The sequence below is a fragment of the Vespa mandarinia genome, chromosome 2 (assembly GCF_050613455.1).
Source record: "Vespa mandarinia isolate Hongniang chromosome 2, ASM5061345v1, whole genome shotgun sequence".
In the NCBI taxonomy this organism is placed as follows: domain Eukaryota; kingdom Metazoa; phylum Arthropoda; class Insecta; order Hymenoptera; family Vespidae; genus Vespa; species Vespa mandarinia.
Window position 1 is genome coordinate 2,157,501 of NC_140811.1, and position 27,500 is coordinate 2,185,000.

The 27,500-nt window shown below is 30.9% G+C and overlaps 6 protein-coding genes across 13 annotated transcripts in view; 2 read left to right on the forward strand and 4 right to left on the reverse strand.

Moving 5' to 3' along the window:
- Su(var)3-3 (lysine-specific histone demethylase Su(var)3-3) overlaps positions 1–5,408 on the reverse strand; it is a 132,091-nt gene extending 126,683 nt beyond the window's left edge. Inside the window, exons 1-11 of one of the 2 annotated variants that reach the window (XM_035888179.2) lie at positions 5,260–5,408; positions 4,857–5,004; positions 4,520–4,742; positions 4,290–4,441; positions 4,036–4,197; positions 3,820–3,936; positions 3,536–3,712; positions 3,201–3,464; positions 2,949–3,086; positions 2,613–2,686; positions 2,386–2,534 (exon numbers count right to left, since the gene is read on the reverse strand). In XM_035888179.2, the coding sequence (XP_035744072.1) occupies positions 2,386–2,534; positions 2,613–2,686; positions 2,949–3,086; positions 3,201–3,464; positions 3,536–3,712; positions 3,820–3,936; positions 4,036–4,197; positions 4,290–4,441; positions 4,520–4,742; positions 4,857–4,898 (1,498 nt within the window). In that variant the 5' untranslated portion in view covers positions 4,899–5,004; positions 5,260–5,408. The remainder of the gene's footprint in view (positions 1–2,385; positions 2,535–2,612; positions 2,687–2,948; positions 3,087–3,200; positions 3,465–3,535; positions 3,713–3,819; positions 3,937–4,035; positions 4,198–4,289; positions 4,442–4,519; positions 4,743–4,856; positions 5,005–5,259) is intronic. The other variant, XM_035888180.2, reaches the window with a different exon arrangement.
- A 488-nt stretch (positions 5,409–5,896) lies between these two features.
- Positions 5,897–7,873, forward strand: LOC118439640 (uncharacterized). Of its 2 annotated transcripts, XM_085664647.1 has the most exons (6): positions 5,897–6,566; positions 6,650–7,059; positions 7,149–7,248; positions 7,309–7,410; positions 7,500–7,658; positions 7,737–7,873. In XM_085664647.1, the coding sequence occupies exons 1-6, from the start codon at positions 6,273–6,275 to the stop codon at positions 7,791–7,793; spliced, it is 1,122 nt and encodes a 373-aa protein (XP_085520773.1). In that variant the 5' UTR covers positions 5,897–6,272; the 3' UTR covers positions 7,794–7,873. The 2 variants fall into 2 exon arrangements, with proteins under 2 accessions (XP_085520773.1, XP_085520774.1); XM_085664648.1 differs by lacking the exon at positions 7,737–7,873 and having other exon boundaries at positions 7,309–7,415; positions 7,500–7,648.
- A 59-nt stretch (positions 7,874–7,932) lies between these two features.
- Positions 7,933–9,795, reverse strand: Pex12 (peroxisomal biogenesis factor 12). The gene is made up of 6 exons (XM_035861388.2): positions 9,384–9,795; positions 9,158–9,266; positions 8,846–9,042; positions 8,386–8,754; positions 8,208–8,293; positions 7,933–8,146 (listed from the first exon to the last, which is right to left on the reverse strand). Exons 1-6 carry the CDS (start codon positions 9,501–9,503, stop codon positions 8,038–8,040), a joined length of 990 nt encoding a protein of 329 aa, XP_035717281.1. The 5' UTR covers positions 9,504–9,795; the 3' UTR covers positions 7,933–8,037.
- Positions 9,796–10,332: 537 nt separating this feature from the next.
- Positions 10,333–13,337, forward strand: LOC118439694 (uncharacterized). 2 transcript variants are annotated; one of them, XM_085655300.1, is made up of 5 exons: positions 10,333–10,661; positions 12,198–12,341; positions 12,512–12,628; positions 12,704–12,772; positions 12,864–13,337. In XM_085655300.1, the coding sequence occupies exons 3-5, from the start codon at positions 12,578–12,580 to the stop codon at positions 13,335–13,337; spliced, it is 594 nt and encodes a 197-aa protein (XP_085511426.1). In that variant the 5' UTR covers positions 10,333–10,661; positions 12,198–12,341; positions 12,512–12,577. The 2 variants fall into 2 exon arrangements, with proteins under 2 accessions (XP_085511426.1, XP_035717543.1); XM_035861650.2 differs by having other exon boundaries at positions 12,279–12,341.
- LOC118439695 (ATP synthase subunit s, mitochondrial) lies at positions 11,035–12,264 on the reverse strand. The gene is made up of 5 exons (XM_035861651.2): positions 12,104–12,264; positions 11,944–12,035; positions 11,521–11,726; positions 11,269–11,431; positions 11,035–11,181 (listed from the first exon to the last, which is right to left on the reverse strand). The coding sequence occupies exons 1-5, from the start codon at positions 12,113–12,115 to the stop codon at positions 11,073–11,075; spliced, it is 582 nt and encodes a 193-aa protein (XP_035717544.2). The 5' UTR covers positions 12,116–12,264; the 3' UTR covers positions 11,035–11,072.
- The window catches only part of Sulf1 (Extracellular sulfatase Sulf1), a 72,267-nt gene continuing 57,012 nt past the window's right edge, over positions 12,246–27,500 (reverse strand). Inside the window, exons 4-18 of one of the 5 annotated variants that reach the window (XM_035861639.2) lie at positions 21,630–21,951; positions 21,263–21,413; positions 20,959–21,134; positions 19,943–20,053; positions 19,244–19,530; positions 18,776–19,126; positions 18,438–18,594; positions 18,070–18,355; positions 17,477–17,659; positions 16,400–17,405; positions 15,898–16,305; positions 15,586–15,777; positions 15,351–15,438; positions 15,199–15,288; positions 12,246–12,339 (exon numbers count right to left, since the gene is read on the reverse strand). In XM_035861639.2, the coding sequence (XP_035717532.2) occupies positions 12,261–12,339; positions 15,199–15,288; positions 15,351–15,438; positions 15,586–15,777; positions 15,898–16,305; positions 16,400–17,405; positions 17,477–17,659; positions 18,070–18,355; positions 18,438–18,594; positions 18,776–19,126; positions 19,244–19,530; positions 19,943–20,053; positions 20,959–21,134; positions 21,263–21,413; positions 21,630–21,951 (3,887 nt within the window). In that variant the 3' untranslated portion in view covers positions 12,246–12,260. Of the gene's footprint in view, positions 12,340–13,556; positions 13,573–14,195; positions 15,289–15,350; positions 15,439–15,585; positions 15,778–15,897; positions 16,306–16,399; positions 17,406–17,476; positions 17,660–18,069; positions 18,356–18,437; positions 18,595–18,775; positions 19,130–19,243; positions 19,531–19,942; positions 20,054–20,958; positions 21,135–21,262; positions 21,414–21,629; positions 21,952–27,500 lie in introns of those variants that run through there. The other 4 variants (XM_035861640.2, XM_035861636.2, XM_085655296.1 and 1 more) reach the window with 4 other exon arrangements.

The window sequence follows — 27,500 nt, forward strand, 5'->3', positions numbered from 1 at the left end:
GAGGAAGAACGAACGAGAAAGAAGAAGAACGAAGAAGAAGAAGAAAGACCGATGAACACTACCAAGAGAAGCTGGGATATGTTTGCACCTCTCTCTGTCTCTCTCTCTCTCTCTCTCTCTCTCTCTCTCTCTCTCTCTCTCTTTCTGTTTCTGTCTGTCTTTCTCTTTCTCTCTGAAATACGTCCGTAAACTTCGTTAACGACTATACCCCTACCGCGAAACTGGATTCTGTACTCCAATTACGTACGACGAAAGTAAAAGGCAAAGGAGGAGTCTCCGACGTATCGACTGCAATGTCCGATAAGCAGTCGAGCGTCGTCGTTACGATGGGGGCAAAGAGGAAGAAAGAGTAAGAGAGAGGTAAAGATATATAGAAGGAAGAGAGGAGAAAAAAGGAGCCTGAAAGAAAAAAAGAGAGAGAGAGAGAGAATACATTGCTTCTGCTTTAACTACGCACGAATTTTTTCGGTGTGATCCAAAAAGATCGAGCACGCGACGGGTCAGCTTCGTTCGAGGGATCGAGGAAGGATGAAATCGATGGTCCGTAAAGCGCATCCATCGACGATTATATATATAAGGGAAGAAATTCATCGACGGGCCAAGAAAGAGAAGAAGAAGAAGATGATGATGATAAAGAAGAAGGAAGAAGAAGAAGAAGGAAGAAGAAGAAAGAAGAATAAGTTTTAGTTAGAAGAGATCTTTCCTTCCTTCTTTCCTTTCTTTCTTTCTATCTTTCTTTCTTCTTCTTCTTCTTCTTCTTCTTCACCCCAAAGGAGAAACCATTGTCGTGCTTAATTTACCGTTAAATTGTTTACATCTCATTAATCGCGATAGAAAAGTAGAATGAGAGAGAGAGAGAGAGAGAGAGAGAGAGAGAGAGAGAGAGAGAGAGAGAGAGAGAGAGTGAGAGAGAGAAATAGAACAAGCATAAGCGGCGACGACGACGACAAAGATGATTATGGCAGCGGCGGCGATGTTAGGACAATCAGGATCATCGATGCACATCACTCAAACATGAGCCCATGGCTCATAGCTTTAATTTCGATCTGAATTTCTCTTCCCTACATTGTGCGTCATTTTTTTTTTTTTTTAATTTCTTTTTTTTAATTTTTTTTATTTTTTCTTTTTCATTCTACGTACGTCTCTTGTTTCAGCTGTGGTAGCCGAATAATATTCTTTCGAAGATCGAAGAGGAGAACACTTTTGGGGTGCACTCGACCGTATCCTTCTTCTCCAAGGTAAGTAAGAGAGACAAAGATAGAAGAGAATAGTCTACCATCACGATAGGAAATTTTTACTCGTCGTCATTACTTCGAATATCTTCGAAGTTAACGCTTAAATTCATCATATTTATCTTTTCTCTGTTACTCTGTCTCGTTTGATATATCTACGTATCTATCTATCTATCTATCCATCCAGCTATTTTTCTCCGATGATTAGAACAATGCTTCTTCGTAATTATTATCGTTTTTTAATATACTTAATATACCATATAAACGATTATAAAGAAAGATCGAATCTCGCATGACCGAGTCGAGCGTTGGTGGAATTTGTCGAAAGTACTTCTTAACTGCGGCAGCGGCGGCGGCGTGCTTTTTGCGGCAACATTGGTAAAAGCCAATCAGCGTTAAGAAATACAAAATCGCGCTACGGTATTCTTATAATGAGAGAGAAATAAAAAAAGAGAGAGAGAGAGAGAGAGAAAAGTAAGGGTACTCGATCGGTGGTAGGATAGGCCGACTATCTACACGGGATCTCATGCTATCGGCTTTCAATAAGCTTGATAAAGTCAACGAGCTACGAAGGCGAAGGGAGAGAAAGTATTGGATACCTCTAAAGGGGATGCAACCCGCGAATAATTCACGCATTATCTACACCATCTCTTTCCTTCGTGGTTCAGCGGCTTTGGCTTCTCAAGACTACCGATAGAAGGATACGTACACACTTGCCCGACGATCCTGCGTGCATCTTTTACCACGTACACGAATCCTTCCGCCAACATTGCATATATATACCAATCTCGATACGCGGAATCGCCGCCGTTCTCGATTAACTTCTAATAGACGTCGTTAACCATTCTATATGGATAATTAACTGTCGATTCTTTTCGGGGCACCGAGGTAGAAGCGGGGAAGAGGAAAATAAAAACAAAGCAAAATAAAAATAAAAATAAAAAAAAAAAGAAAAAAGAGAGACAGGAAAAAAAAAAGAAAAGAAATAACGAATCTTTCCTTCGGAGGAAGATCAAAAAGAGAAAAGGCCTTGTCCTCGCCTTTTTTTTTTTTTTCTTTCTTTCTTTTCTTTCAATCGATACACAGTTTTTTGACTAACGTAAAACATTAATACAGATAAGTATAATAAGCGTTATTGAATTTATCGACTCACCGGTCAGATGACTTCCAGTGAACTCGAAATCGTCGTCCTGGTCCCAATGTTTCAAGCTCAAATTCGACAGGGACGTTGCATTGGCGAATTCCAAGTTTGCAAAGTGCCAGTCTAATATTTGACGATCTTTCGACGATAAATACACGTCGCTGTAATCGATTATATATTTATATAAATAAATTCGTTAAGTACGACGACAATTAGTATTGTTAAATTGCATTATGTACCTTGGCGGGGATGCTTCTAACTCCTGCAATTTAGCTTCGATCTCCTTTTGTTGTTCCGCCAATTGATCCCATTCCTACGAAGGTTAAATGATAACTGTCGAACTACTGTATAACGCTTTATCATTATATATATATACATACATACATACATACATACATACATACATACATACATACATACATACATACATACATACATACATACATACATACATACATACATACATACATACATACATACATACATACATACATACATACATACATACATACATACATATATATATATATATATTATTATACTTAAAAGCGTACGATAATTTACAAGATACCTACCTTGCATGCATTATGAAGATCGCGTAATTTCGAACGCAAAACGAATTCTTGTGTGATGTCTCTCGTTGGTAATTTACTTTCGGACATTTCTTTATATTGTTTATTTAATTCCGTTAAACGACCCATGATCTGTATCATCTGAAACGAAAGTTATATTATTTATATATGTATATATATATATATATATATATATATATATATATATCTTATTAAAATATTACAAAAAAAAAATTTATTTGATCGAATGCTCACCCTATGCTGATTAGTAATTAATCTCCCTTGCAAAGAAAGAACTGAACGTAAATGCGCAACTTGTCTTTGTTTAACTCCCTGTTCCTGCAAACGTATCACCCATTCTAACGCTTGACCTAATGACACTGGTCGTGTATTGGCACCTTGCCCTCCTGATCCAGCGTTGCCTACATAATTAAAATCTAACTGATGAGACAAATAAGATGTCGCTTCTAATAATCTATTGAATTCTCGTTCGACCATTTCATCTTTGTCTTTTGGAACCTATTTGAAATAAATATACATTAATAAAATAATAAAAATATAATTAATTATTATTTAATTAAAATACGTACCGTTTGACCGTCACTTTCGTATAAAGGACACTTCTGTCTTATTTTATGCAGCTCCATATTGATTTGTTTGCTAAGAGTTGTTACTGGATTACCGCCTAAACCAGTAACTACCATAGCTCCCAAATCAGCAATGTAAGATGATTTACGAAACGTTGCGATCCTTCCACCTACACGATCCTAAAATAAAAAATATAAAGGATCTTTTTTACTTTCAACGATTTTCACATATATCTATTTCTATATATTGACGGAAAAAAAAAAAAAGAAAAGAATTAGGGACGTACTCTTGCTTCTAATACGATTACTTCTAATCCAAACTGTTGCATTTGTTGAGCTGCAGCTAGACCTGCTATTCCTGCACCTATCACTATAACTTTACCTAATTTCTTAGTAGGTAATGGCTGTAACATAAAAGAAATATTTACGCTGAATACTAAGGTGTTTTTAAAAACTATATATATTTATATATATTTTTTTTTTCTCTTTCATAATTTTCATACCTTTAAACGTTTAAAAACACCAAAATTAATAAAACCATAACGTTCTAAAAAGGAATGAATTCGACGGGCGAGTAAAGTATCACTGTTGTAAGGTGGTTCTATGGCTGGCAAGGCATTTTCAACTATTAATTGTTGCTTTGGATTTTCGAGCCATAATTGCAACTAAAAAAAAAATTTTTTATTGCAATAAGTAAGTAAATTAGTAAATAACGAACAATATGACATTATTGATATCTAAATTAAAAGGAACTTACAAGCCTGTTTCTAATATGTAGAAATACTTTTTGTGTTTGAGGTGGTCCCCCGGATACATCAGGAAAACATGCTGCTTCGGTAGACGTTAATTTATCAAATGGAAGACGGCTTTGAAAAGCTGCACCTTCCAAGCCATTTAATAATTCTTTTACTACAAAATTATTAAAGAAATAATAAAGGACTTTCATTAGATAAGATTATTTATCAAAAATTTATATGTTCATCTCACCATGCGGATCTTCGTGATCACTATCCTGATCCTCTTCCTCCTTTACTTCGACCTTTGGTGCAGAGGATGCTGGTACGGATAACACTGGATCAGATTCTTTTTTTATATCACTAATGATCTTCTTCTCTGGCGTAACAAGGCCAGTTTTGGATTTTTCTGAAGTATCCGAAGCATTTTCATCTTCTAATTGATTATATTTTTCTTCCATCTCTCTATACTCTACCTATAGAATATATATATATATATACAATTGTTATTACAAATTTCTATGATATTTCTACAACTTAAACAAATAGAAATAAAACGTTTATAGGTATATTACAATTATAAGTCTTACACTATAAGTCAAATAACAGAAGAATACTATGAATGATAACATTGTTAATTGACTTTAATCAGCTCAAGTATATAGAAATAATGATAATTCATCGAGAAAAAAGGATGTAATTATATAAAATAAGATGCCACAAATATTTCAACAGCATCTGTAATCAAAACATAACCTCACTTAATTATTCAAAGTGTTAAACGAACATAATGCTTCTTTACTAAACAAATTCTACGTAAAATCATAAAATGAGATTATTCGTATTAATTTTATGACAAAGAAATAATAATATAAGTAAAAATCTCGAACTTTTCAAAAAGTTCTAAGATTGTTTCCATTAAAGTAAAGTAGTTATAACATAAAGTATTAGAATAACGATGAGGTGATGAAATTTAATTAATTAAAAACATACCTTAGCTCTTTTCCTTCGACTCATCTCGAATGGATAATAAAACTGCTATGTAAAATAAAAATACTGTTGCAAATAGTCACAAGGGTTTGTTTTGACTCTTTGAACCGGCGGCATTAGGGAATGAACACACACAGACGTGGAAAAAGTAAATAGGTAGTAATCAACTTGGTGTCGTTAACAACGATCGACGACAGTGCCATCAAGCGTGCAATTATTGTACTTCTCAAGCAAAAGCTAAATGGTCATCTATTATGGTCATCTATTTTCCAATGTATCTTTGCATTTTCTCTCCTAAAAATATAATATTTCAATAATTATTACGATTCATACCTTAAAACGATTCATTAATTTATAATTATTATTGAATATCTAAAAGGGAAAAAAATTAATTAAATTTTCTTATCATATATGGCGGCAATTACAAAATGTCCAATTCATCGTGAAACTTTTCCCGCTTTTCATATTGAAAATTATCAAACATTATTTTAAAAAAGAAAAAAGAACAATGAATATGTGTATGTGTATATGTATATATATATATATATATATATATATATTTATATATACATTTTAGACCAATTATAGGCTTCACAAATTAAATCATGTGATAATACAGTGAATATTAGACAAATGGAAATATAATTACGAGTTCTCGTTAAATATGAAATCGTTACGTTTGAGTAACGCTGCTAACGAGTAGTAATAATTGCTTTTCTTATTGCGACTAAATTAATATTTTAAAAATGTCCTTCGTGTTATACCTTACGATAATTCATTATGAATAATCGTAACTGTAAAGAATTTCAATGCCTTAGTTGTAGATTCAGTCTTGCAATGAAATTCAAGTTTGAATAACAGTTTAAGCGAATTAAATAAAACGTAATTATTTAAATCGTGTAAAAAATTTAATCAGACATAATAAATTACTTTTAATGACTTTTAATTAATAAATTTCTTTAATTAATAAAGTGAAAAAAAAAATAAGACACTAAAAAAATAATAACAAGCTCGAAATGAATTTTTTAACCGATCACGATAATCTAATTAAATTTTTACAATGTTTAAACGTAACCACCGCGACGTGGCCACTGGGATCTGATACTAATATATTAAAAAAAATTGTCTATACAGTTTTATGGTGCAGTTATGCTCTTAATGGTATAACATCGATATTAGCATTATCGATGGGTATTTATTATTATCGCCAAGATATCGTAAATATGATGAAATCAATAGTAGAATTCGTATATATATGTGAATCACTTTTCAATTTATGTTATTGCACATTGCAAAACTCAAATTTAAAGGTTGCGAATTTTTACAATGCCTATTTATAGAATACTCAAATATATTGTTATAACATATACAAATATAATGAAATTTCTTATAGATACTTATAGATGATATGAAGCAATTTTCTTTCAAAGCAACCTCTCAAGAATTAACTTTAAGACGAAATAATCTAAAAAGTATAAGCACTTCATTAACATTTATGTCGACTCTCTTTATTAGCGGTGGTTCAATTTTTGTCTTTGCTCCATCAATATTACATAACAGAGATATACCACTTAATACAATATATCCATTTCCAATGGAAAAAAGTTGGGCAATGTATCTTGTATACATATTAAATATATATACTGTTATGCAAGCATTTTGTGCTATTACCGTTGACGTAATGGTAATTGCAATAATAAACTATACATCTTTTAAATTTATTATACTTGGGAAAAAATTGCAAAATATTATCAGCAATGATGATCTTAAAAACTTTGTAATGGAACATCAAGATGCCATAAGGTATTAATTGGAGCAATAAATAGTCATTTTTTTTAATTGCCATAAATTGAAATTATTTAAGTTAATATAATATGTATTTCTGTTAATAGATATGCCACAATAATAGACGATACTGTTACACCTATTATTGTCAAATCCATAGTTGCAACATGCACATATTTGGTTACATGTAGTTTGTTGTTATTAAATGTAATTATTTCATACAAATTTTTTAAATAATATTTCATATTAATATTATCTTTCCTTTAGGATGTACCCTTCTTGCATATAACACAATTTGCTGCAGTAACGATACTATCCTTTACACGACTTCTTGTATGTAGCTGTGTGGCTCAAGCAGTTACTGATATTGTAAAGTATAATATTTCATAGAAATTTTATAATATTTTAAAGAAAATGTATTATATTTACTTGTTAAATACTAATGATCATTCTTTTAGGCTTCCAATTTAATTTCATTAATTACAGTATCCTCATGGATAAAATCTTCATCAACAATGCGCAAAAATATATTGTTTATCATACAAAGATGTCAAAAGCCTATCACAATCTCAGTAAGTGGTATTGTACCTGCCTTATCTCTCAAACTTTGTGCATTGGTAAATACATTTAACTTACTTTTTTTACAAAACATTATGTAACATTATTAATCCATTCTTGATTATTATATGATATAGGTAATATATAAAACATTTTCTTATATTATGACATTAAGAGCAATATTAAAAGTATGAACTATAACAATATATACCTTGAAAGATGAACAAAGTGTATTGTTTTTAAAAAAATTCATTACACCAGCAAAATAATTAACATTATAGATATGATATTATTATTATTATTATTATATTACTAATATGTAAATAAATACTATTTAATAAATAGAAATAAAAATTTTATTCAATAACATACTTGCCTTTTCTATCTTTCAATATTTACATTATGTTTCACATTTCATTAACATATAAACGTATTATATCATACATATAAACGTATTAAATCATTTTCATTTGCTGGATAATTTGTTACCGGACAACGTTTCTTATTTCGCACTTCAGGTAAAATACATTGGTAACAAAATATATACCTAAAAATGATTATAATTGCAATATAATGCATAATATTTCATCGTATTTAAATGTACATACCCTGATACCATAAGTACTGTACGTATATGTGGTACTTTCATACAAAGTGGGCATAATCCTTTATATTTTGTTATTGAATGTCTAACCTAATAATAATGAAAATTAAATTATTAAGTATCTTTTTATGAAACACACTTTAAATTCTCTAAGGACATATTATTAATTCTATATTTTTTACCTTTGGAGCCGATGGAGCTGGAAGCGTCATTATATCGGTAAAATAATTCTCTTGGGTCCACCAAGATAAGAATTGCAGAAAGAATGCTCCAATTTCAAAAGATCTAGCAATTGTGGTTTGAAGTATATCTAATCCATTGCTAATAGTAAAAGAATGATTTCTAGCTTTGTCCAATAATTCGGTAATAGGAACAATATTTCTTGTTTCTGAATATGTAAGTATAATACCAAGAAATCTTAATAATGGTGTTGCATACATTGATCTTCCAGATACATAAAGTATATAATTACATAAAGTTATAGACTCATATAATGTGAAATAAGTATTATGACCTTCAATAACAGATTTTTTGAAAAGTCTTTCCCATTTCTATAATGATGATAATCAATATTAATAATAATAATAATAATAATAATAATAATATTATTATATGATTAATTATAATAATATTTTTACTTACTGATTTAGGTATATAATTATCAGCTTCTTGTAACTTATATCGATAACTAAGTTTAGATAATTTTTCTCTAAAATATGGTAATAAAACAAGAAACAATAAAGAAAGATATTTTTGTTTTGTTGATAATTGATCATGAAACTTTTCATCGACTAACGAAATACGCTTTAATCCATAAAATGTTTCAGAAAATGATGCAGCTGAAATATAAATATAATCAATATAAATACACAAAAAAAAAAAGAAAAAAGAAAGAATGATTGTAATTTTATAAAAGATTTCTTCTAAACAAAATAAATATTTAAATATATTTACAATATTTGCTGAGATAGTATCGTTGAAGGAATGTATTAAAAATCAAGTATCCCTCATCTGACCATTCAAGTAAATGCCCATATCTTTCAGGATTAAAGGATATAACAAACTAAAACATTTTCATTTTTAATATAAAACCATTGCTATAATAAAATATAAAATCATATACTAATCATTATTAATTATTAATTAGAACAAATTTTATAATGGCCATTTATATACATACTGATAGAATCTTTTTAAAAGCAGGTTCAATTATATAAGCAAGAGATTCTTGTGCAACAATTTCAAAAATTGAAGGTTTCGTACAGGTTGTTCCAGTTAAATGAGCACCTTTCTCTGCCATTATTTTATTAATATTATATATAACAATTATATAAATTATAACAACTATCAATATAATCACATTTTGTGAATGTATGTTTTTACATACATTCTCTCTTTTTTTATCAATTGAAATAATATGTCACATATTTAATCTTTCTTTATTACATCATTAATCTCATAAACATGAATATCAAAAATAATGAATTATTTATGCGTTTATCTACATTTTATTAAAAAAATCAAATGTGGCGACATATGTGACGCCAATATGAAATATATTTTAAGTTTCACTATCGTGTCTTTTCGTGACTTCAGCGACACGTACGGACAAAATATGAACTACGAATACAAACGAGGAATGCTATCCTCATCTATGCGTCTATCATATCGGTGTATAAATTTGTATTGGTTATTTCTCTCTCGTACGAAATAATTCATTTCGTATAGGTTAGAGAGTAAATAATTTAGTAAACTGTGAACTCAAAGACTTTTCAATCTCTCATATGTACATATGTCTTTCTACGATGATAACGTGTGTCTCCGCAGTGATTCGTATTAGATATGATTTCAATACATATTTGTTTCACGATAATAGTATAAAGAAAAATAAATATAATTAACATATATAATAATTAATATATAAATTTGTAAATTTAAAGAAATTATTTTTGAATTTAATTATATATTTTATTATGTAAAAATGTAGAGTGTTAATTCTTTACTGTTTAATTAGAATTAATTTATTTTTTTTTTTTTTTTTTTTAAAGAAAATAAAACTTTTTGAAAAATTCGAAAAAGGTATATCCTAGATTAAATCTTCGTCTTTATAACGAGATATTGTTCATCAAAATAAATCTAGAATTACATTTGTTCTCAATGATGGCGTAAATGTTGGCTTTTGATATTTTTCGTGAAAAAAAGAAAAAAAAGAAAAAAGTATCTTATAGTGACGCCACCTCGAAAATCGTGGCTAAAGAGAAGAAGCTTCTTCAGTCATCTGATTGTCAATTTTAAATAAAATTAAATTAATATTTCAAATTAACATTTATACGTGCTTTCGTAGACCATTTACATCAACAAGAACAAAAACAAACTTTTCATTGACTTTGATTGTTATCGAAACAGTTTTTCTTTTGGATTTCGAACAGTGAAGATCGAAGTATTATCTTTCCTAATGGTAAATTTAAATAAATCATACTTTTGATTATTTTAGAATTTGTTTAAATAATTTGAAATGTTCAGGTAGTATAATTTACTAATGTTCAAATAATAATGCATTAATTTAAACATTTCATAACTCAAAATTAAGCGTTAAATATAAAATAGAGAATTAAATTGATATTTTTAATAGAGTTACGCTCACTTGTTTGTTTGTTTACGTAAACAAAAACAAACTTTTCATTGACTTTGATTGTTATATTGAAATAAGATCTAAATTTATTGCTGATATAAATTTGGTATATATATGATTATATATCACTTTTTAAATCTAATTTCTTTGGATTTCTTATATTCGATTTATTCGTATATTATTAATAAATAAATAGTAATAAAATTACAATGTTATCGGTGATAAGATTTTAATATTTCATTTCAATTCAATTTTAGTATTTGGTAAAGATTCCATTAATTGTTTCCTGACATCAGCTGGATCTTTTAAATATGGCATTCCTTCAAGTTTCAATATTTTTAATTTTCTATACAAGTATGAAATAAAATGGAAATTTAGGATAACTAATCATAAAGTATTAAATATTTCTTAAGTTTTGAACATTTATACATACTGAAGATTTTTCAATTTATACAATCCCTCATCAGTTACACTTGGACATTCTATAACTTCAAGATGAGTTAGAGATTCCTTTAAAAATGATAATAAAGACATTGCTCTGTTGCAAATGTATCGAGAACGAATAAGCTTAACCTCTTCTATATGCTTACAACCATCTAAATATATATATTTTTTTTTTTTTTAGATTAAGTTGGATGAAAGATTCATTTATCCCATTTCTAGACAAATCTTAATCATTACTAACCAAAATATGGAAATCCTACATATGTTATCCCTGAATTTTCAGCTTCAACGCTTTGTATATAATTTATTCCTGTTTGTTTGATCAAAACATTATAATCTGTTAAATACTCAGAAGAATTTTTCCATTTGACATAAGCTCCATTTTTCAAGAGCCATTCAGCACAAGCTTGATCAGGGCCAACCTCTTCAATTCTTCTCTTATCGACACTTCAAGTACACAGAAGAGTTCAATTTGTGAGAGGATATGAATTAACAAAATAATTAAATAATTCAACTATATTATAAATAACTGAATATAATTCAATTGATGATATGAAAATCAATTCTTTTTCAAAAAGAAAGAATGACAAGTTATATAAATTAAAGATATATTAATTATTGTATAAGTGAATCAATTAAAAGAACAATTTATATATTAAGATACCTATTAAAAATTATGGTCAGCCAATAAAATAAAGATCTTTTTGTTAATCCATTTTCTTGTCTTATAAAAGAACTAAATTTTCCATTTAGAATCTGTAACAAAAATATTTATATAGAAACAATTTTTTTTTTTATACAAGATGACAATCAATGATTAAAACCTGATTAATCATAGCGAATATTACGATGAATTTATTATTATTATTTTTTTTTATTTAATTATTTACATAAATATTCGCTATTTTAATATTATAGAATTATAGCAATAAAAGTACGCAATAATTCGTTTCTCTTTCACTCATGTTACTGGTGAAATAACTATGTTGTTACGTGGAGCCATCTACACGAAGAAATTTGGCGCCAAGTAGTATCTCGAGAGAATAGCGGCAAACTAAAACTGTACGATTCTTTAAATATTAATATTATTTTATATTAAACAAAACAAAACAAAACAAAAATACGGGAAATATATTTCGTAATAATATTGTGTTAAGTAATATTGTGTATATGGATTAACAATAAAAAATAATAATTATTGAAGTGATCAATAAGATAAAGGATATTTCAAGGTTATATCAAAAACGGAATACAAGAAGAAAAGAAAGAGCTTGAGTATTTATTGAAGAATATTAAACATGTCGCAAGAAATGAATATATTATGCTGTTATTCCTGTCAAATGTTTCAAGTAAGTTAATCTTTTTTCTCTCTTTTTTTTTTTTTATATCATCAATATTCGTATTCGTCTTATAAATTCATGTAGGTACATATTGTCAAAAAAGCGAAGAAATGGCAGTGCAAAGTTTGTAATGAAAAGCAATCTATCCGGCGAGTATGTTATATCTTTTATTTTTTATTTTTTAATTTCATTAATTTATATAGGTATATTATATAATAGTATAAGAGATAACTATCGTATTTAGGTTTATTTTCAAGGATCAGGAAAGGATTGTCGTTTGCATGTACAAGAATTAAATTTACAAAAATTAAAAGGCCTTGAATCAACTCAAACAACTCATTTCAGTACTGATAATAGAAATTATGTATCTTATAACAAAGATGAATCATTGAATCAACAAGTTTCTGATAACTGGTCTAATCATTCTGAAATACCATTCGATGATTCTGACCATGTATCTGATAAAGAATGTGGTTACGAAGAACAAACTAAAGATAATAATTGTGATAATTGTAGAGATCATTTCATTGATAATCGTATCTATTATAAAAGTGAAAGTCATGCAAATAATGAAATAGAAGATTCAAAATCTATAAGTTCGGAATCTATTCATAATATTAATAGCAAGACTGAAATTAAATCTATAACAAATAATACAAAAGAAAATCAAAATATATTTGAAACTTACGAAGATTTTGATGATGCACTTGATTTTTAATTTTTAATATACATAATTTACTCTAATATATATATATATATATATATATATATATATATATGTGTGTGTGTATATACGTTTATTTATATTGTTTATTTTAATTATAATAGATTCATTGCTCGATTATTTATATTCCTATAATTATTTTATAAATTAAATAAAACAGTTATATATCATTGGCAAATGAGAAATGACTTTTATTTAAATAAGTATTTTATGGCAAGGACAGTTCTGTCTAAAAAGTAATACTTTATTACAGAATTAGATACATAAAAATAATTCAAAAAATTTTCTATTCTTTTTTCTTTTTTTTTCTTTTTCTTTTTTTTTTTTTTTTTTTTTGAATTATCTTTTTACAAGCTTTACAATGTCATAAGATCAATTAAAAATATAAATAAGTTATTTATTTATTATCTACATATGCACAGGTGCAAGCCTGAAAGCTAAATGATATCTGTAATGCATTATGAAATAAGATAGAATAAGCAGTGGATGAATTACGACAATAAACTCTTGCTCTATATTTCAACTTAATCCCCTTTAACTAGACATTTGATATTCTTAAATGATTTTTTAATAATAACAGTAAAATACATATGTCCTCATAAAAATCTGAATCTGTTATAATAACAGTGAAGAAAATAATCTTTAATATTGTCAATCGAATGAGAAAAGTTATATATAGCGATATATGTATTTTATGTGAGAAAAATTAATAGAATTTTTATAATATGAAAAATAAATATAATAAAACTCATTATAAAAATGATATATAATACATGTATTTCTAATGCTAATTTTTTCTTATGTATTTTTTTTTCCTTTTTTCTTTTTTTCTTTTTTTTTTTTTTTTTTTTTCCTTAGTATATTACCAGTATCCTAACTTTTTATTAAACATTCATCCATTGTAGTAATATCATTTTTAACAGAATGAAGTTTAGAGTATATAAACAATATAATTTATTTCTACTTATTAAACATAAATGTTGATCTCATATAATTGAAGTAAGAAAGCCGTTTTTGTGAAGCTAGTTGTACAAAAAATTTCTTGCTTATATATATCAATAAATGTACACAGTCTTAGGATAGTATAACAGCTGTGCCGCAGTGATCAAATCTTATACATATCCTCTTTCTAAATATTCATTTAAAAATATTAATAAAAGATGATTGTATTAAGAAAAATTGGCAGTGCATTATAAGAGCGTTTGTTACTTTCAATTTAATAAAATTTCGAATAAACCATATAAGAGTACCTAGCTTCTTTTGAATAGCCATTTTTATTGTTTAGAACTGTATTAGAGTTATTTCCGAAAGTTGATTATTTCTTTTTCTTTAAGAATTTTTAATATATACGATTAGTTCATTTTATTAGATTGACTTCAATAGTATTTAAGTTTAATTTATCAAAAATTAAAAAAATGGTATTTCTTAAAAGTAAATTTTTTTTTTCCAATTTTTTTTTCTTTTTTTTTCTTTTTTTTCTTTTTTTTTTTTTTTATAATGTAGCACAAATAATTTTGCAAATAATATTACAACAGTTCTATGTACGTATCCTATATGATTAAGACATTTATCAAGGTAAAGCAGATCATTAATATTCCATTGCGTGGCATGATAAAAATTGAATGAACTTCAAACAGTTTTAATTAAATATCATAATCTTTGTCACTAATATAACAAAATAAATTACATTATTAAATGCATTGCGATATTAATTACATTTCTAAGGCAATTTGTCACACTGTTATGAAGAAAAAGTTGAAATTAAAAAAAAAAAAAAAAAAGAAAAAAAAAGAAAAAAAAGAAAGAAAAAAGAAAAGAAATGAAATAAAATAATAAAAAATAAAAATAAATTTACCAATACTGATGTCTGTGACGTCGTGAAGCCGTTGCATCTTCATGATGTCTGAAGTTACTTTGCCAACTTCGACTTCGCCTGTTCCAAACGCTATAAGATATTAAAATATCTCTCACAGAATTGGGTAATGAAATGATGCAATGAAAACTTACCTTGGTAATTTTTTTCGTCTCTTATTAGGCGGACTACCGAGTTCACTTTCTCGAATAATTTGTAAGGCTGATGGCACAAATAAATCCTCTAAATAAAAACAAAAAAAAAACAAAAAAATAAATAAATAAATAAAGAAAAAAAGGACAAGAAAGAAATAAAAAGTAATAACAATGATGTTTACAAAAATAAGAGAGATACTTAATAAAATAGAAATTGTTTAATGCTATTACATACCAAACGTATTACTATACTTTCTCTTAGATATATATTTTTGATGTTGTTGAACTTGAGGCATTGTCTCTCTGGCACTTCCTACTGTACAATCTCGCGTTCCTTTACAACCTTTCAAATGTTCCAATTGATCGTGAAGATAAGATCTGTCTGACGGTGTCAACATCGATATTCTGTTCCATTGTTCAAACGGATCTATAAAAATATGATATAATAAAGGTATTTTCGTTTCTTTTTTTTTTTCTTTTCTTTTTTCTTTTTTTTTCTTTTTTTCTTTTTTTTTTGTACTAAAAAGATCATTTTCTATATACTCACCGATTCTTAAATTGTAAAAAGTCACCAAACCTGTAGTGAATTCACAATAAAGGAAATTATGCGTTACGTTAATAGTACGTATACACGAATACGTATTGTTGTTAGCATTCATGCAAAAACAGAATGGCCCTGCATTCCACAAAGGAGCAGTGCGCCAATGATCATTGTCATGCTCGAAGCAATTCATCTTTTCAGTCAAACAATCCTTTTCAAGCTTAGCCTTTTTCTTAAGTTTGCGTTCTTTCTTCTTAAGTCGTTCCTCCTTTAACCGTCTCCTTTCCTCTCTAGCGATCTCTTTTTCATCTTTCTTCGAATACGAATCAGGTTCGCAATAGCACTTGTGACGTGCTTCTAAAGGACTGTTTAGTAATGGCGGTAAACGACCATTATTATTTGTCGCTGTTATACCTATTACATAAAAAAAATATATATATATATATTTTTTTTTTTCAATAACATAACATACATATATCAAATATATAATATGATTATAAAATTATACCTTGTTTATGTTTTCTATCTGGAGTCTCTAAAATGGTGACATCTATTCTAGCTGGTCCCAAAATAGTACTCGTTTTGTTCTTTTGTACTTTGGGTAATTTCTTTGGAGGAGGAATTGTAGTTGGTACGTTTAACTGTATTGTTGAACTAGTTATACTAGTAGTTTCGTTCTTAGTAGTTGAAGTAGGATGATTTAGTGCGGTAGATACAGTCGGTTTGAACACTGGTGTACCAAACTCGACGGTTCCAATCGAACCTGGTGTTTCTGTTACGAACGATGATCCATGTTGTGACGTTAATTCGGTCGTCGTTAATTTGTTATTTACATTGTTACTTCTATAATTATCTTGAGTGCCATCGTGAACACTGGTAAAGACGATTGGAACATTAGTTGATTTATTTAATCTATATTGTGTTCTTTGATTGAAAGTTACATCTTCTTGGCTAGGAGTAACAGTTCCAATATTATCATTTACATTCTGACTTGGTGGGACGTCATCGTGAACGCTATTGGTAAGAAGAGTATTATTGTTCTTACGATGATAAGAAAATTTTCTACGTCTTTGTTGTTTATTGTCTTCGCTATCGGTAGTATTATTAGATGGTTCTTTGATTTTTTGTCGACGTGGAATTTTTTTTGATTTTGGTAACATAGTAGTAGTAGTAGTCGTGCCGAATAATTCCAAAGTAGAATCTCTTTCATTAATCGAAATTTCTCCTTGAGTAACGTTATATTTATTTATATTGTCCTCGTGAATCGTCGAGTCTTTTTCAATGGTAGAAAACTGAGTTGACTTTGAAGTAGATCGCTGGGTCGTCGTAGTGGTTACGTTAATCAAATTCGTATGGGGTCCTTTCTCGTGTTTTTTGTGATGCCTGCTAGTGTGATTCTTAGAAGTATGATAATGTGGTTTATGAGAAACATGTGGTTCCTCTGGGTCGGCAGACTCATCCTCATTGTCCGGAATGAATTGGGGACGCTTCATCATTAAATGTCGACGTATTTCCTAAATAATTAATAACAATCCAATTACTTATCACGATATATGTATATATAACGGATAGAATATTAACGTACCTTTAGTGTCTCTAACTGCATTCTCATCTCTTTAATTTGTTGTTCGATCTTTCGTCTGGATATTCTCCACTCGTTCGGATCCAGATAAATAGCTTCGCTACAATTCACTCCACCTTCGGGAAGTACCGAACACTTGGATGGTAAAGTTATTCGTGGTGAAGTAGAATGACGTGCATGTGTTTGCTGTGAAATGAAAAATACAAAAGCAACTGTAGAGATTGATTTTTGAACTATGACGGAATTATCCGTAGCAAACTGTATCGTTGTTTCTGGATGGATTATTACTACTCTGTCGCTGTTTAGAGCGGCATATAAACGAAATTAATATGGCGATCGGTATTTCGATGGCCTTCAACTATACATCTGTATTAGTATAAAGTAAGAGAGAAAACAAGTGAGCCATTATACTGGCTCTTTGGAAAAGAAAAAAAAAAAAAAAAAAACCATCTCTCAAAGAGAAGCTATAGTGATGCTTCATCCAAAAAAAAAAAAAAAAAAAAAAAAGAATAAATTAGTGGGTAGTTACTATAGCGATTTATAATAGCTAAGGGATTAATAAAACAGTGGAAGTATATATAATTTTTTCGACGTACTTTTAAATCATCCAATTCTTCCTCTATACTTTCCATTATCTGTGTAACGTGTTCAATCGTATCCTTCTTCGTTGCGCTCCTTCGCACTCTTCTATGTCTCTTGATCACATCTTCGACATTTAATCGACCTTTTACGATCTTATCTAAACTAGGATCGAAATCGTTAATCGAGTAACTTGAAATCGGACGATCATCCCATTCCTTTTCTTCTACGTTGCTCTTATGTTCATCATCATCATCATCCATGTCGATCCGCGTTACTCGCGTATAATTACGATAAGCATTTCTGAAAGCAACGTTTACCTGCGCTTCATAACGAAAGATCAGGATAATCCTATTTCCGTTCAATTTAGCGACTAATTAGATACCTGAAGAGATAATCGTCCTCGTGAATATCTTTTTTAAGGATATCCAAATCCTGAAGGAATTCATCGTCATCTTCCTCGTCTATAGCTCGTCTATCTCTTATATCATCTAAATCCTCTTCCTCGAGTTCATCGTTCATCTCGGATATATCTCTTTTACCTTGATTTATATTTTTTCAATGAATTATTTACATTAGGAATTTCATTATTACAAATTTCTAACGTTTTATAAGATCTATTAATTTTTCTAAATAATTTATCTTACATAACAAGACATTGCTATTGCATAGATCGTATAACGATATAAATTAATTATTCTTTTTATGAAATTATAAACTGACCTCGTTTCATGAAATATCCAGTCGTTTCGCCATAAGGATCTAAAGGTCTTCGATCTCTCCCAAATCCATATCTTGACATATCAAAATCATTAGTCTCCAATCTAGTATAAACCAATCCCTGAGGCGTGAAACATGCACACTTTTTCGACGTCCTTTGTATAGGCGGAGGTATAGCGTATCTACATTTGTGTCTTCTCCAACGATGACCGTCTCTCTCGCAACGCCACTTTTGACCATGCACGCAATCACCTTGTGCTTCCGGTCTTGAACATTCAATTGCAAGACGTTCGTGTTTCGATGAGTACGGCGATTGAACAGGATGCACTCTGTTGTCTAAATGCAATTCCGGAGCTACTGTTTAAAGAAATACATATTTATCTTCCAACGAAAAACTTTCTTACCCCCTCCCCCTTCCCCTCCCCCCTATGAAATATATTAAATGTAAAAGAAAAGAAACATTGTATATACTTGTCTCATCGATAATCGACTCGTCAAAATCATCTTCGGAAATATCTTGATCACTTCCCGTATCATTTTCTATAAATCGACGATCGGTCTCAGGATCATCGGTTTCTGTAATATCGTCAACCTCCTCGTTCTGTGTACCATGCATTTGTCTCGTAATCGTTGCATTTTGCCTTCTCGCTTCTCGTGCTTTTGATTCAGCAATGGACTCTGGGGTCTCCCGACGACCAGACGATTCGATTAGAAATGTATCTGGCCATTTTATTTTCGGCCTTCTACTGCGCTTATTACTGAACAAGAAAAAGAAATGTTGTTAACGAATGTCTCTTACGTTCTCTAAATTTCTTTCATGTATCTTTCGTTATAAAGAATAAAAAAAAAAAAATCAATAATTAGAATTATAATAATACAATAATAATAATAATAATAAAGTGTTATATATTATATATAAAGTGTTATATATTAATATGAAAAATAAACAAAAATAAATATATTACTGTACGAAAATATGTATATTAATATTATTATTTATTGATAAAAAAAAAATATACATATATATATAATATTATTTAAGTACTAGTAAGTGAAGTTAGATTTGTGATGCGATAAATATAATGCTCGAGTGATACGGCTAAAGCGTTTGAGATATTATTACATGATAATTTAATCGTCTAATATGTCACTTCATATAAAATAACTCACTTTAGAAAAAGCATCTTGAAAGATCGGCCATCCATCTGCGGTGGTGTCTCGACGCCGGCGATGTCCAGGAAGGTCGGCGCCAGATCAATGTTTAAAACTATGTCGTCTACTCTGGAACGTTACATAGACCTTCTATCGCGACTCGATGCTTAAAGGTAGCACTTAGGGGTATTTGCTTTATAAACCAAGATCCATTACTCAATCGTAAGAAGAAGAGGAGGAGGAATAAGGAGAAGAAAAAGAAGATGAAGAAGATGAAGAAGAAGAAGAAGAAGAAGAAGAAGGACGTGCATTGAATCGTTTCTCTTCAGTCTCTCTTTATCCCTCAGTCAATTTCCACAACGATTAGTCGCAAAAACCAATGAAGATAGAAGTAACAACGCGACACAAGGAGAATCACGGTCTTACTCGACATGGATTTATACTCGAAAGTATCTATGTATACATGTATCACGTTAAAACGATGTTCTTGCTGATACTCTACCATCTCTTCTATCAATATGAGTAAAAATGTGTATTGGTATTATTACTACTACTACTACTACTAGTATTATTATTATTATTACTACTACTACTACTATCATTACCATTACCACTACAACCAATACAACAGTCGCGGACCACTTTTCTCATCGCGCTCGGTTTCACGGTCCAGCAGGATAATTTATAGCGTACCAAGACTCTTTATGGCGGACCGCGAAACCGTAATTCCAGAAGACGTTCCAGACAACGGGCACTTACGTGCAAGTGCTCTATTTATTGCCGTGAAATCTCGCTAAGGGAACGAGCAGATTGTATTTCTATATATATAGATATATATATATATACATGTATACTATGTCTGGATATACGATCGACCTAACGAATTACGAAGCAAATAGATCTTATGCCTTTAACGATCCTGTTCGATGATTAAAAAAACGAGGTGTTCCTTTCTTTTTAGTATCGTTAATAAAATTACAAAGCAACTGAACGTAATGATCCTTGTAATTATTCTAAATTGATCTAAAACTTACACGGATCCAGGTTCTATGCCGGGTCCTCTTATGAGAAAAGGTACTCTGACGTCAAACTCGAATGGGAAGCTTTTGCCTTTGATAAGACCAAATTGTCCCAAGTGATAACCATGGTCGGATGTATAAATTATGTAAGTATTGTCCAGCTCTCCCAAATCTTTCAATTCCTGATAGATCTGTAGTTACAGGAATAATATTATTCTTTTAGATATTTATGTTCTGTGTCTTTTCCTTTTTGGTTCTTTTCTTTTTTTTTTTTTTTTTCTTCCTTTTCTTCTTTGTACGTATATATAAACAAACTCACTCTATCGACCGCTGCGTCGACACTCTGCAAAGTCTGCAGTCTCTTGGTCATCAAGAGATCCGTAAACTGTTTGTGTATAGGCTGCATCTTCTGAGTGACTTGGAGAATCCACTGTTTGTCTGGATTCGGTGCATAATCGTAAGCTGGCGTACTGTAAGAGTAACAGAGAAAGAGAGAGAGTGAGAGAGTGTACGTATCCGTATGTGTGTGTGTGTGTGTGTGTGTATGTGTGTGTGAAAAAGAGAAAGAGAAGATCAGAGAAATTCTTAGGAGGTATGAATGTTTGCGAAATCGAGGTCGACCACCCTGCTAAGATTTAACTTGATGTTGACTCTAGGGAGAAAGATCATTCTATATGTATACTTACTGATGAGTGGTGACGTTGAAAAAGAGATGCGAGAATTGCGGCGCGGAATCTTCTGGTCCATGAGGCGCCGGAAAGCTTGCAACCAACATTACCGGTTTGCGAGCGAAATTATGCTTGCTTTGCCGTAGAAACGCAACGCTATCGTTAGCTATTAAATCCGGATAATAGTCCTTGCTATATTCGAAGCCGTGCTTTATCTTCTTCCCGTTCATGTTGACGCTGTAGTTGTAGTATCTCGAGTTCATTATCAGACCACCCCATTCCCGCCAGCCAGGCGGTATGTACGAGCCGTTGTACTTGTTCAAATATTTACCGAAGTATCCTGGAAACAGGGTAAAGAGAATGACTAGAACGCGTTAATAATGTTAATTAATCTCATGCGTTCTCTAGAGAGGAACGAGAAAATTTATTGTTATCTTTTATTCGATTCGTTTGTCCCTTAAATCAAAATGTGAAAATTGAGTTTTGTCTACAACAACGATTAAAAAAAAAAAAGAAGAACAAAATAAAAATAAACGAAAATAATAAATAAATAAATAAATAAAATCGAACAACTCGCCTCGTTGCTCCTTCTTTCTTTCTTTCTTTCTTTTTTCTTTTCCTTTTATTTTCTTTGTTTACATCGAAAAAAAAGATAATTTGATTTGTCACTTGGTGCCAATCGGTAAAACTGGTGAAGAATAATCATCGACCTCCCACACCTATTCCTCTCTCTCTCTCTCTCTCTCTCTCTGAATTGAATTATTCATGTCTGAGAGAGGGAGATCACTACAAAATAATTAATTCAAACGTAGTACGCGAGGTCGCCTCTTTTGGGTTGCAACGACCGCTCGTATATATTTATTAGCCTTCGTCGTTCCTCCTCTATACACTTCGAAGTATTATAGTGTTCGATATATATCGATACTATTATTTTTCTTTTTTTTCTTCACCGACAAAATTACACAGGAAGGATTTCGGTCGAGACAACTTTTTACAACGAGAGAGAAAAAAGAGAGAGAGAGTGAGAGTGAGAGAGAAAGAGGGCATACGAGGAGGGATGGTAAGAGGAAGAGGAGGAAGGAAGGGGAGGCAAAACGTGGACCACCATGGCAGAACGATCGTATTAACTTGTCGTTTTATCTTCAACGATGACATCTCAATATCGATGTTCCCAATCGATCGATCCCTTTACATCGTACTTTGCATCGTAATTTCATTCTCTGTCAATTAATTTCGACGCTCTCATTACAGAGAGAAAAAGAGAGAGAAAGAGAGAGAGAGAGAAAGAGAGGTGAGGGAGAGGGGAGAGAAAGCATTTTGAAAATTCACTTAACAGGATCGACCGACCGGTTTTACAGAATTTTACAATAAAAGAAAAATCTCGTGTTATAATGGGATTTAATCGAACGATCGCTCGACACACCTGTTGCTTTCCGAAACGGCAGACTCGTGATGAGAAAGAGAGAGAGAGAGAGAGAGAGAGAGAGAGAGAGAGAGAGAGAGAGAGAGAGAGAGAGAGAGAGAGAGAGAGAGAGAGAGAGAGAGAGAGAGAGAGAGAGAGAGAGAAAGGGAGAAAGAAAGAAAGAAAGAAAGAAAGAAAGAAAAAAAAGGATAAAAGAATGAGAAGGAGAATAAATGATGGAGAGAATCGAATTAAAATGCAAGGATAATGACTCATTTCAGAGTTATAAAAAGGAATCTAAAAGTTTTAAGGCCGAACGATTTCTCTTGTCCAACAAAAGGGGGATAAAAGAAAAAGGAAGAGAGAATGAGAGAGATAGAGAGTGAAAGAAGAGAAAAGAGAAAAAGGATTTGAAGGAGCCACGATATCCTGGCGCCAGTCGCCAGTTCGGACCAACTTTCAGTTTGACCGAACAAAACGAATAATCTCGTATAAAACGTTCACGATGACAGCACGTTCGAGGATAATACCAGACGGATATGTATGTATACATATATCGTATGTATATGTAAGTTCACTGCAGCGAATTCACGAATAGGAAAGGCACGTGATTGGTGAACGAAATTCGTATCAGTGTAACATTCGATCTTTGCCAGAAAACGCGAACTCGTCTTTACGACATATCACCAATGCCAAATATTGTGTACAAATTTTTACAATTATTTTCCTTCCTTTTTCTTCTTTCTCTTCTTCTTTTTATTCCTTCCTTTTTTTTTGTTCTTCTTTCCCCCTCCCCCCCCTTTTTTTGCTTTCCTTTTCTTTTCTTTTTATTATTCTCGGCCGCGTGTAAAATCCAATTTAGATAAATTTGCGTCCGTTTGTTTTTATGCGGGCGCATGTGTGTGAGTGTGTGCTCAAAAAAGAAAAAAAAAAAAGAAAAAGGAGAAGATAACAAAATATCAGACAAAAAAAAGAATAATATCTTCGAGTTTTCTTTTTCAATCTTTTTGATAACAAGAATTATCATTCGAGTTTCTTAAGTCGACACTTCGCTACCAATCACGTTCGAATAAATCCATTAACTTCCTCGAAAAAAAAAAATATGTATATATATATATATATATGTACATATGTACATGGATCGTTAGCCGAGTCAGCTATGCTTTGATCGATTCGTGTTCCTTCTATGCAATGCGTCGCGCGATAAGAATTTAATTGATATTTACGGCCGGCCCGGTGGCATGGGTTTATTTTTAGGCTGGCGCTAAATCAGCGCCATGTAAAGTGCACTCTTGCTACGAATGTAGTGTAGTGTCAACGACCGGAACGAGAATCCTCCGAGTTAAATACGGAGGATCGATCGATCGATCGATCAATAGAAATATGATTTAGAAATTTCAAACTTTAATAGTATAAATTGAGAATTATTATTAATCGTTTTATAACAATTATTTATTATATATCATATATAATCTAATTTTTATATAAAATATTCCTTGATATTATTCATTGTATATGAAATATAATGTTATATATGTTAGATATAATAAATAAATTGTATTTTATCTTGTTTTAATTATATAAACATTTTAATCTGATTTAATGAAAGAACCCTATCATAATCTCTTTTAACAAATATGTATACGTAGGATTTAAAGTTTATGCAGTAAGCATTGCCGATTACATGAGGAAGTTCGAAAGGAAGTTGTTTCGTGCAGCGGGGGTATTAACCCGTTTTTCGAGTTCTAAAACGCACGACGGGGGCTTCTCACCGATCGTTTATACGTTTGCATGCACATGGTTTAAAACGGAGGTCCCGGTACATCGGTTAAGTACATCGAGCTCGTTCTTACTTCGCACGATTTCACAACGCGTACCATAGCACGAAACGTTTAACGATCGGCACGAGCTACCTTTCCGTCTCTCTCTCTTTCTCTCTCTCTCTCTCTCTCTCTCTCTCTCTCTCTCTCTCTCTCTCTCTCTCTCTCTCTCTCTCTATGTAACGAAAAACATGATCGTTTTTGATCATTTAAAACGATGACGGAACACGATTGAAATATATAACTTCTTTTTTGAATTGATATATTTTTAAAGCGCAATTAGATAAATATCGATATTTATATTATATTATTACTGATAAAATGGATATTATATTGAAATGATTTAGAATGAAATGAATGTATTTTATGAATTTTCAAATGAAATTTTTGTTCGTTCAATATTTATGCTCGAAGTTATTTAAAAGTATAAGATTTAAAAAAAAAAAAAAAAAAAAAAAAAATGATCAAATATTTCTTCATTTCGAATGTCAAAATATTAATATTTTTATTCGAGAAATATTGTTGCGATTGAAAAATTCTTGTATTTGAACATTTTCTTTTGTTTTTTTAATTTTGATTGACTGATATCTATTCAATATTTGTCCGAAAAGTAAAGTAATCTTAAAAAATAACAAATATTCGTCGTATAAAATGTGATATTTCTTCTTCTCCTTCTTTTTTTTTTTTTTCTTTTTTCTTGTCTTTTCTTTTTTTGTTTTCAAGAAGACAAAGAACAAACTTGGATACTAAAAAACATATACATTAGAGGGAGTCATCTTATCGGTGAGAAGATATCTACGTTTAAAAATCCAAACACAAGAGACAGAGACAGAGAGAGAGAGAGAGAGAGAGAGAGAAAAAGAGAGAGAGAGAGAGAGAGAAAAAGAGAGAGAGAGAGAGAGAGAGAGAGAGAGAGAGAGTTGCATCGAACTCCGGCGGCTCGTACGAAAGTAATCAAAAGGGTCTACTACTCTCCTTCGATGGTGAGGAGAGAATATCTCGAGGAGGGTCGCAACAACTCTCGATGAAAATGCAGCGATCCTTGGAGAACAGCACCTGCAGTCTCTATCGATGCCCTTTTGTAACCCTTTCGGCCCTTTCACTCAACGTGTGTGGGTGCGTAGTATACGTGGTATCGTGCGTCCCTTCTCGATCGTTTCGCGACTCCCTATCTTTTTTGCTTCTTTTCTTTTCTTTCCTTTTTCGTTCTTCGTCCTTCGTTCTTCCTACCTACCTACCTACCTACCTACCTACCTACCTATCTACCTACCTACCTACCTACCTATCTACCGTCCCACGAGTACTCGAAAAACTGGCGGCGAGTCCTCTCGAGGCGTAACGACGAGGCGAACAATGCTCCTCCGAAGCACCGGAGGCTGAGCCACATGATTTAAATTTAGATAATCTCACCTGCACGAGAAATACGCGACCTGGCCGATTCTACTCTCATCCTTTATCGTATTTATTACCTCCTCTAACTATATTTAAAATCATTTTAACTATTCCCGATAAAAATTAACAAATCGTGTCTATTACTTCTTAAGATAAATCAGTAAGAGTTGTTTTATTATAAAACGATATTTCGAAATAGATACAATGTAGATATAATTTGATAATGAGAACGATGATGATTAGAGATTATTTATAAATATAATCAAAAAATATTGACAATTTTATCTATTATCATTTTTTCTTCACAAGATATCCAATGATAAGATATTCAATGATGTTTACAATTATTTTTAACAATGACAAGAAGAAAATTATCTATCAAATTTTAAAAGTAATATCAACACATATTTATCTATCTATATTATTATTTTTATAGATAATATATATTATATACGTAATTTATCTTTTCATATGACGAAAATTGAAACTGATATATATATATATATATAGGTACACGTACATATATACATACATGCACTACGATCAAAAATAATAAATAATTTTTTAAGTTATTCTTAGAAATTATTGAAGGACGAAGGTGCATTAGAAAGAAAGAGAAGAAAAAGAAAATATAAATAAACAGAATTCGATTCGTATGGATTTTTTTTTTTTTTTTTATGTAAGATGGAATGCTATGGGGATTATAGAGGTGGTAAGGAAGGGGTCACGAGCGCTGTGTTTAAAAGGTGAGACCCAGTAAACGTATGCGCGCGTGACAAGATCCTCTCGCGAAGATAGGAGTGAAAATTTGTCGCCTGGCCTGTGTGCGCCAGTCCCAGTATTCTGGTCAGGGACACATTCAGTGAGTATAACAGAGGACGATAACGAAACCAGTTCTGTTCTGTTCTGTTCTGTTCTGTTCTGTTCTGTTCTGTTCTGTTCTGTTCTGTTCTGTTCTGTTCTCTTCTCTTCTCTTCTCTTCTCTTCGCTTCCCTTTCTTCTTTCCTCCCGTCATCGATCTCCTTGCTTCTCTTTGCGAATCCTTTCTCGCCTAGAGCGAACCTAAGCCCTCTTTCTAGGTACGTACCATCCAGAACTTCTCCTCCTTCGACGTTATTAGCAAGCTTGAATATTTAACAAGCCATCCACCCAACTCTCGATCTTTATAATTTCCTTGAAAGGATCCCTGAAGATAAATCGCTATTCAAGTAATTGACTATCAATCTTAAGATTGTATAATCTAAAAAGTCTCTCTTTAACATCCATCAATATATT

Coding starts and splice junctions, on each gene's coding strand:
- LOC118439695 (XM_035861651.2), bottom strand. Junction 11,727..11,943: donor CTGACCATAATTTTTAATAG/GTATCTTAATAT, acceptor GTGTACTTGAAG/TGTCGATAAGAGAAGAATTG. Junction 11,182..11,268: donor TATAAATTGAAAAATCTTCA/GTATGTATAAAT, acceptor ATACTTGTATAG/AAAATTAAAAATATTGAAAC.
- LOC118439694 (XM_085655300.1), top strand. CDS start 12,578: ATGTCGCAAGAAATGAATATATTATGCTGTTATTCCTGTCAAATGTTT. Junction 12,629..12,703: donor ATTCCTGTCAAATGTTTCAA/GTAAGTTAATCT, acceptor AAATTCATGTAG/GTACATATTGTCAAAAAAGC. Junction 12,773..12,863: donor AAAAGCAATCTATCCGGCGA/GTATGTTATATC, acceptor TATCGTATTTAG/GTTTATTTTCAAGGATCAGG.
- Pex12 (XM_035861388.2), bottom strand. CDS start 9,503: ATGGCAGAGAAAGGTGCTCATTTAACTGGAACAACCTGTACGAAACCT. Junction 9,043..9,157: donor ATACTATCTCAGCAAATATT/GTAAATATATTT, acceptor TTTATATTTCAG/CTGCATCATTTTCTGAAACA. Junction 8,294..8,385: donor CAGCTCCATCGGCTCCAAAG/GTAAAAAATATA, acceptor CATTATTATTAG/GTTAGACATTCAATAACAAA.
- LOC118439640 (XM_085664647.1), top strand. CDS start 6,273: ATGAATTTTTTAACCGATCACGATAATCTAATTAAATTTTTACAATGT. Junction 7,060..7,148: donor GAACATCAAGATGCCATAAG/GTATTAATTGGA, acceptor TTCTGTTAATAG/ATATGCCACAATAATAGACG. Junction 7,249..7,308: donor GTAGTTTGTTGTTATTAAAT/GTAATTATTTCA, acceptor TCTTTCCTTTAG/GATGTACCCTTCTTGCATAT.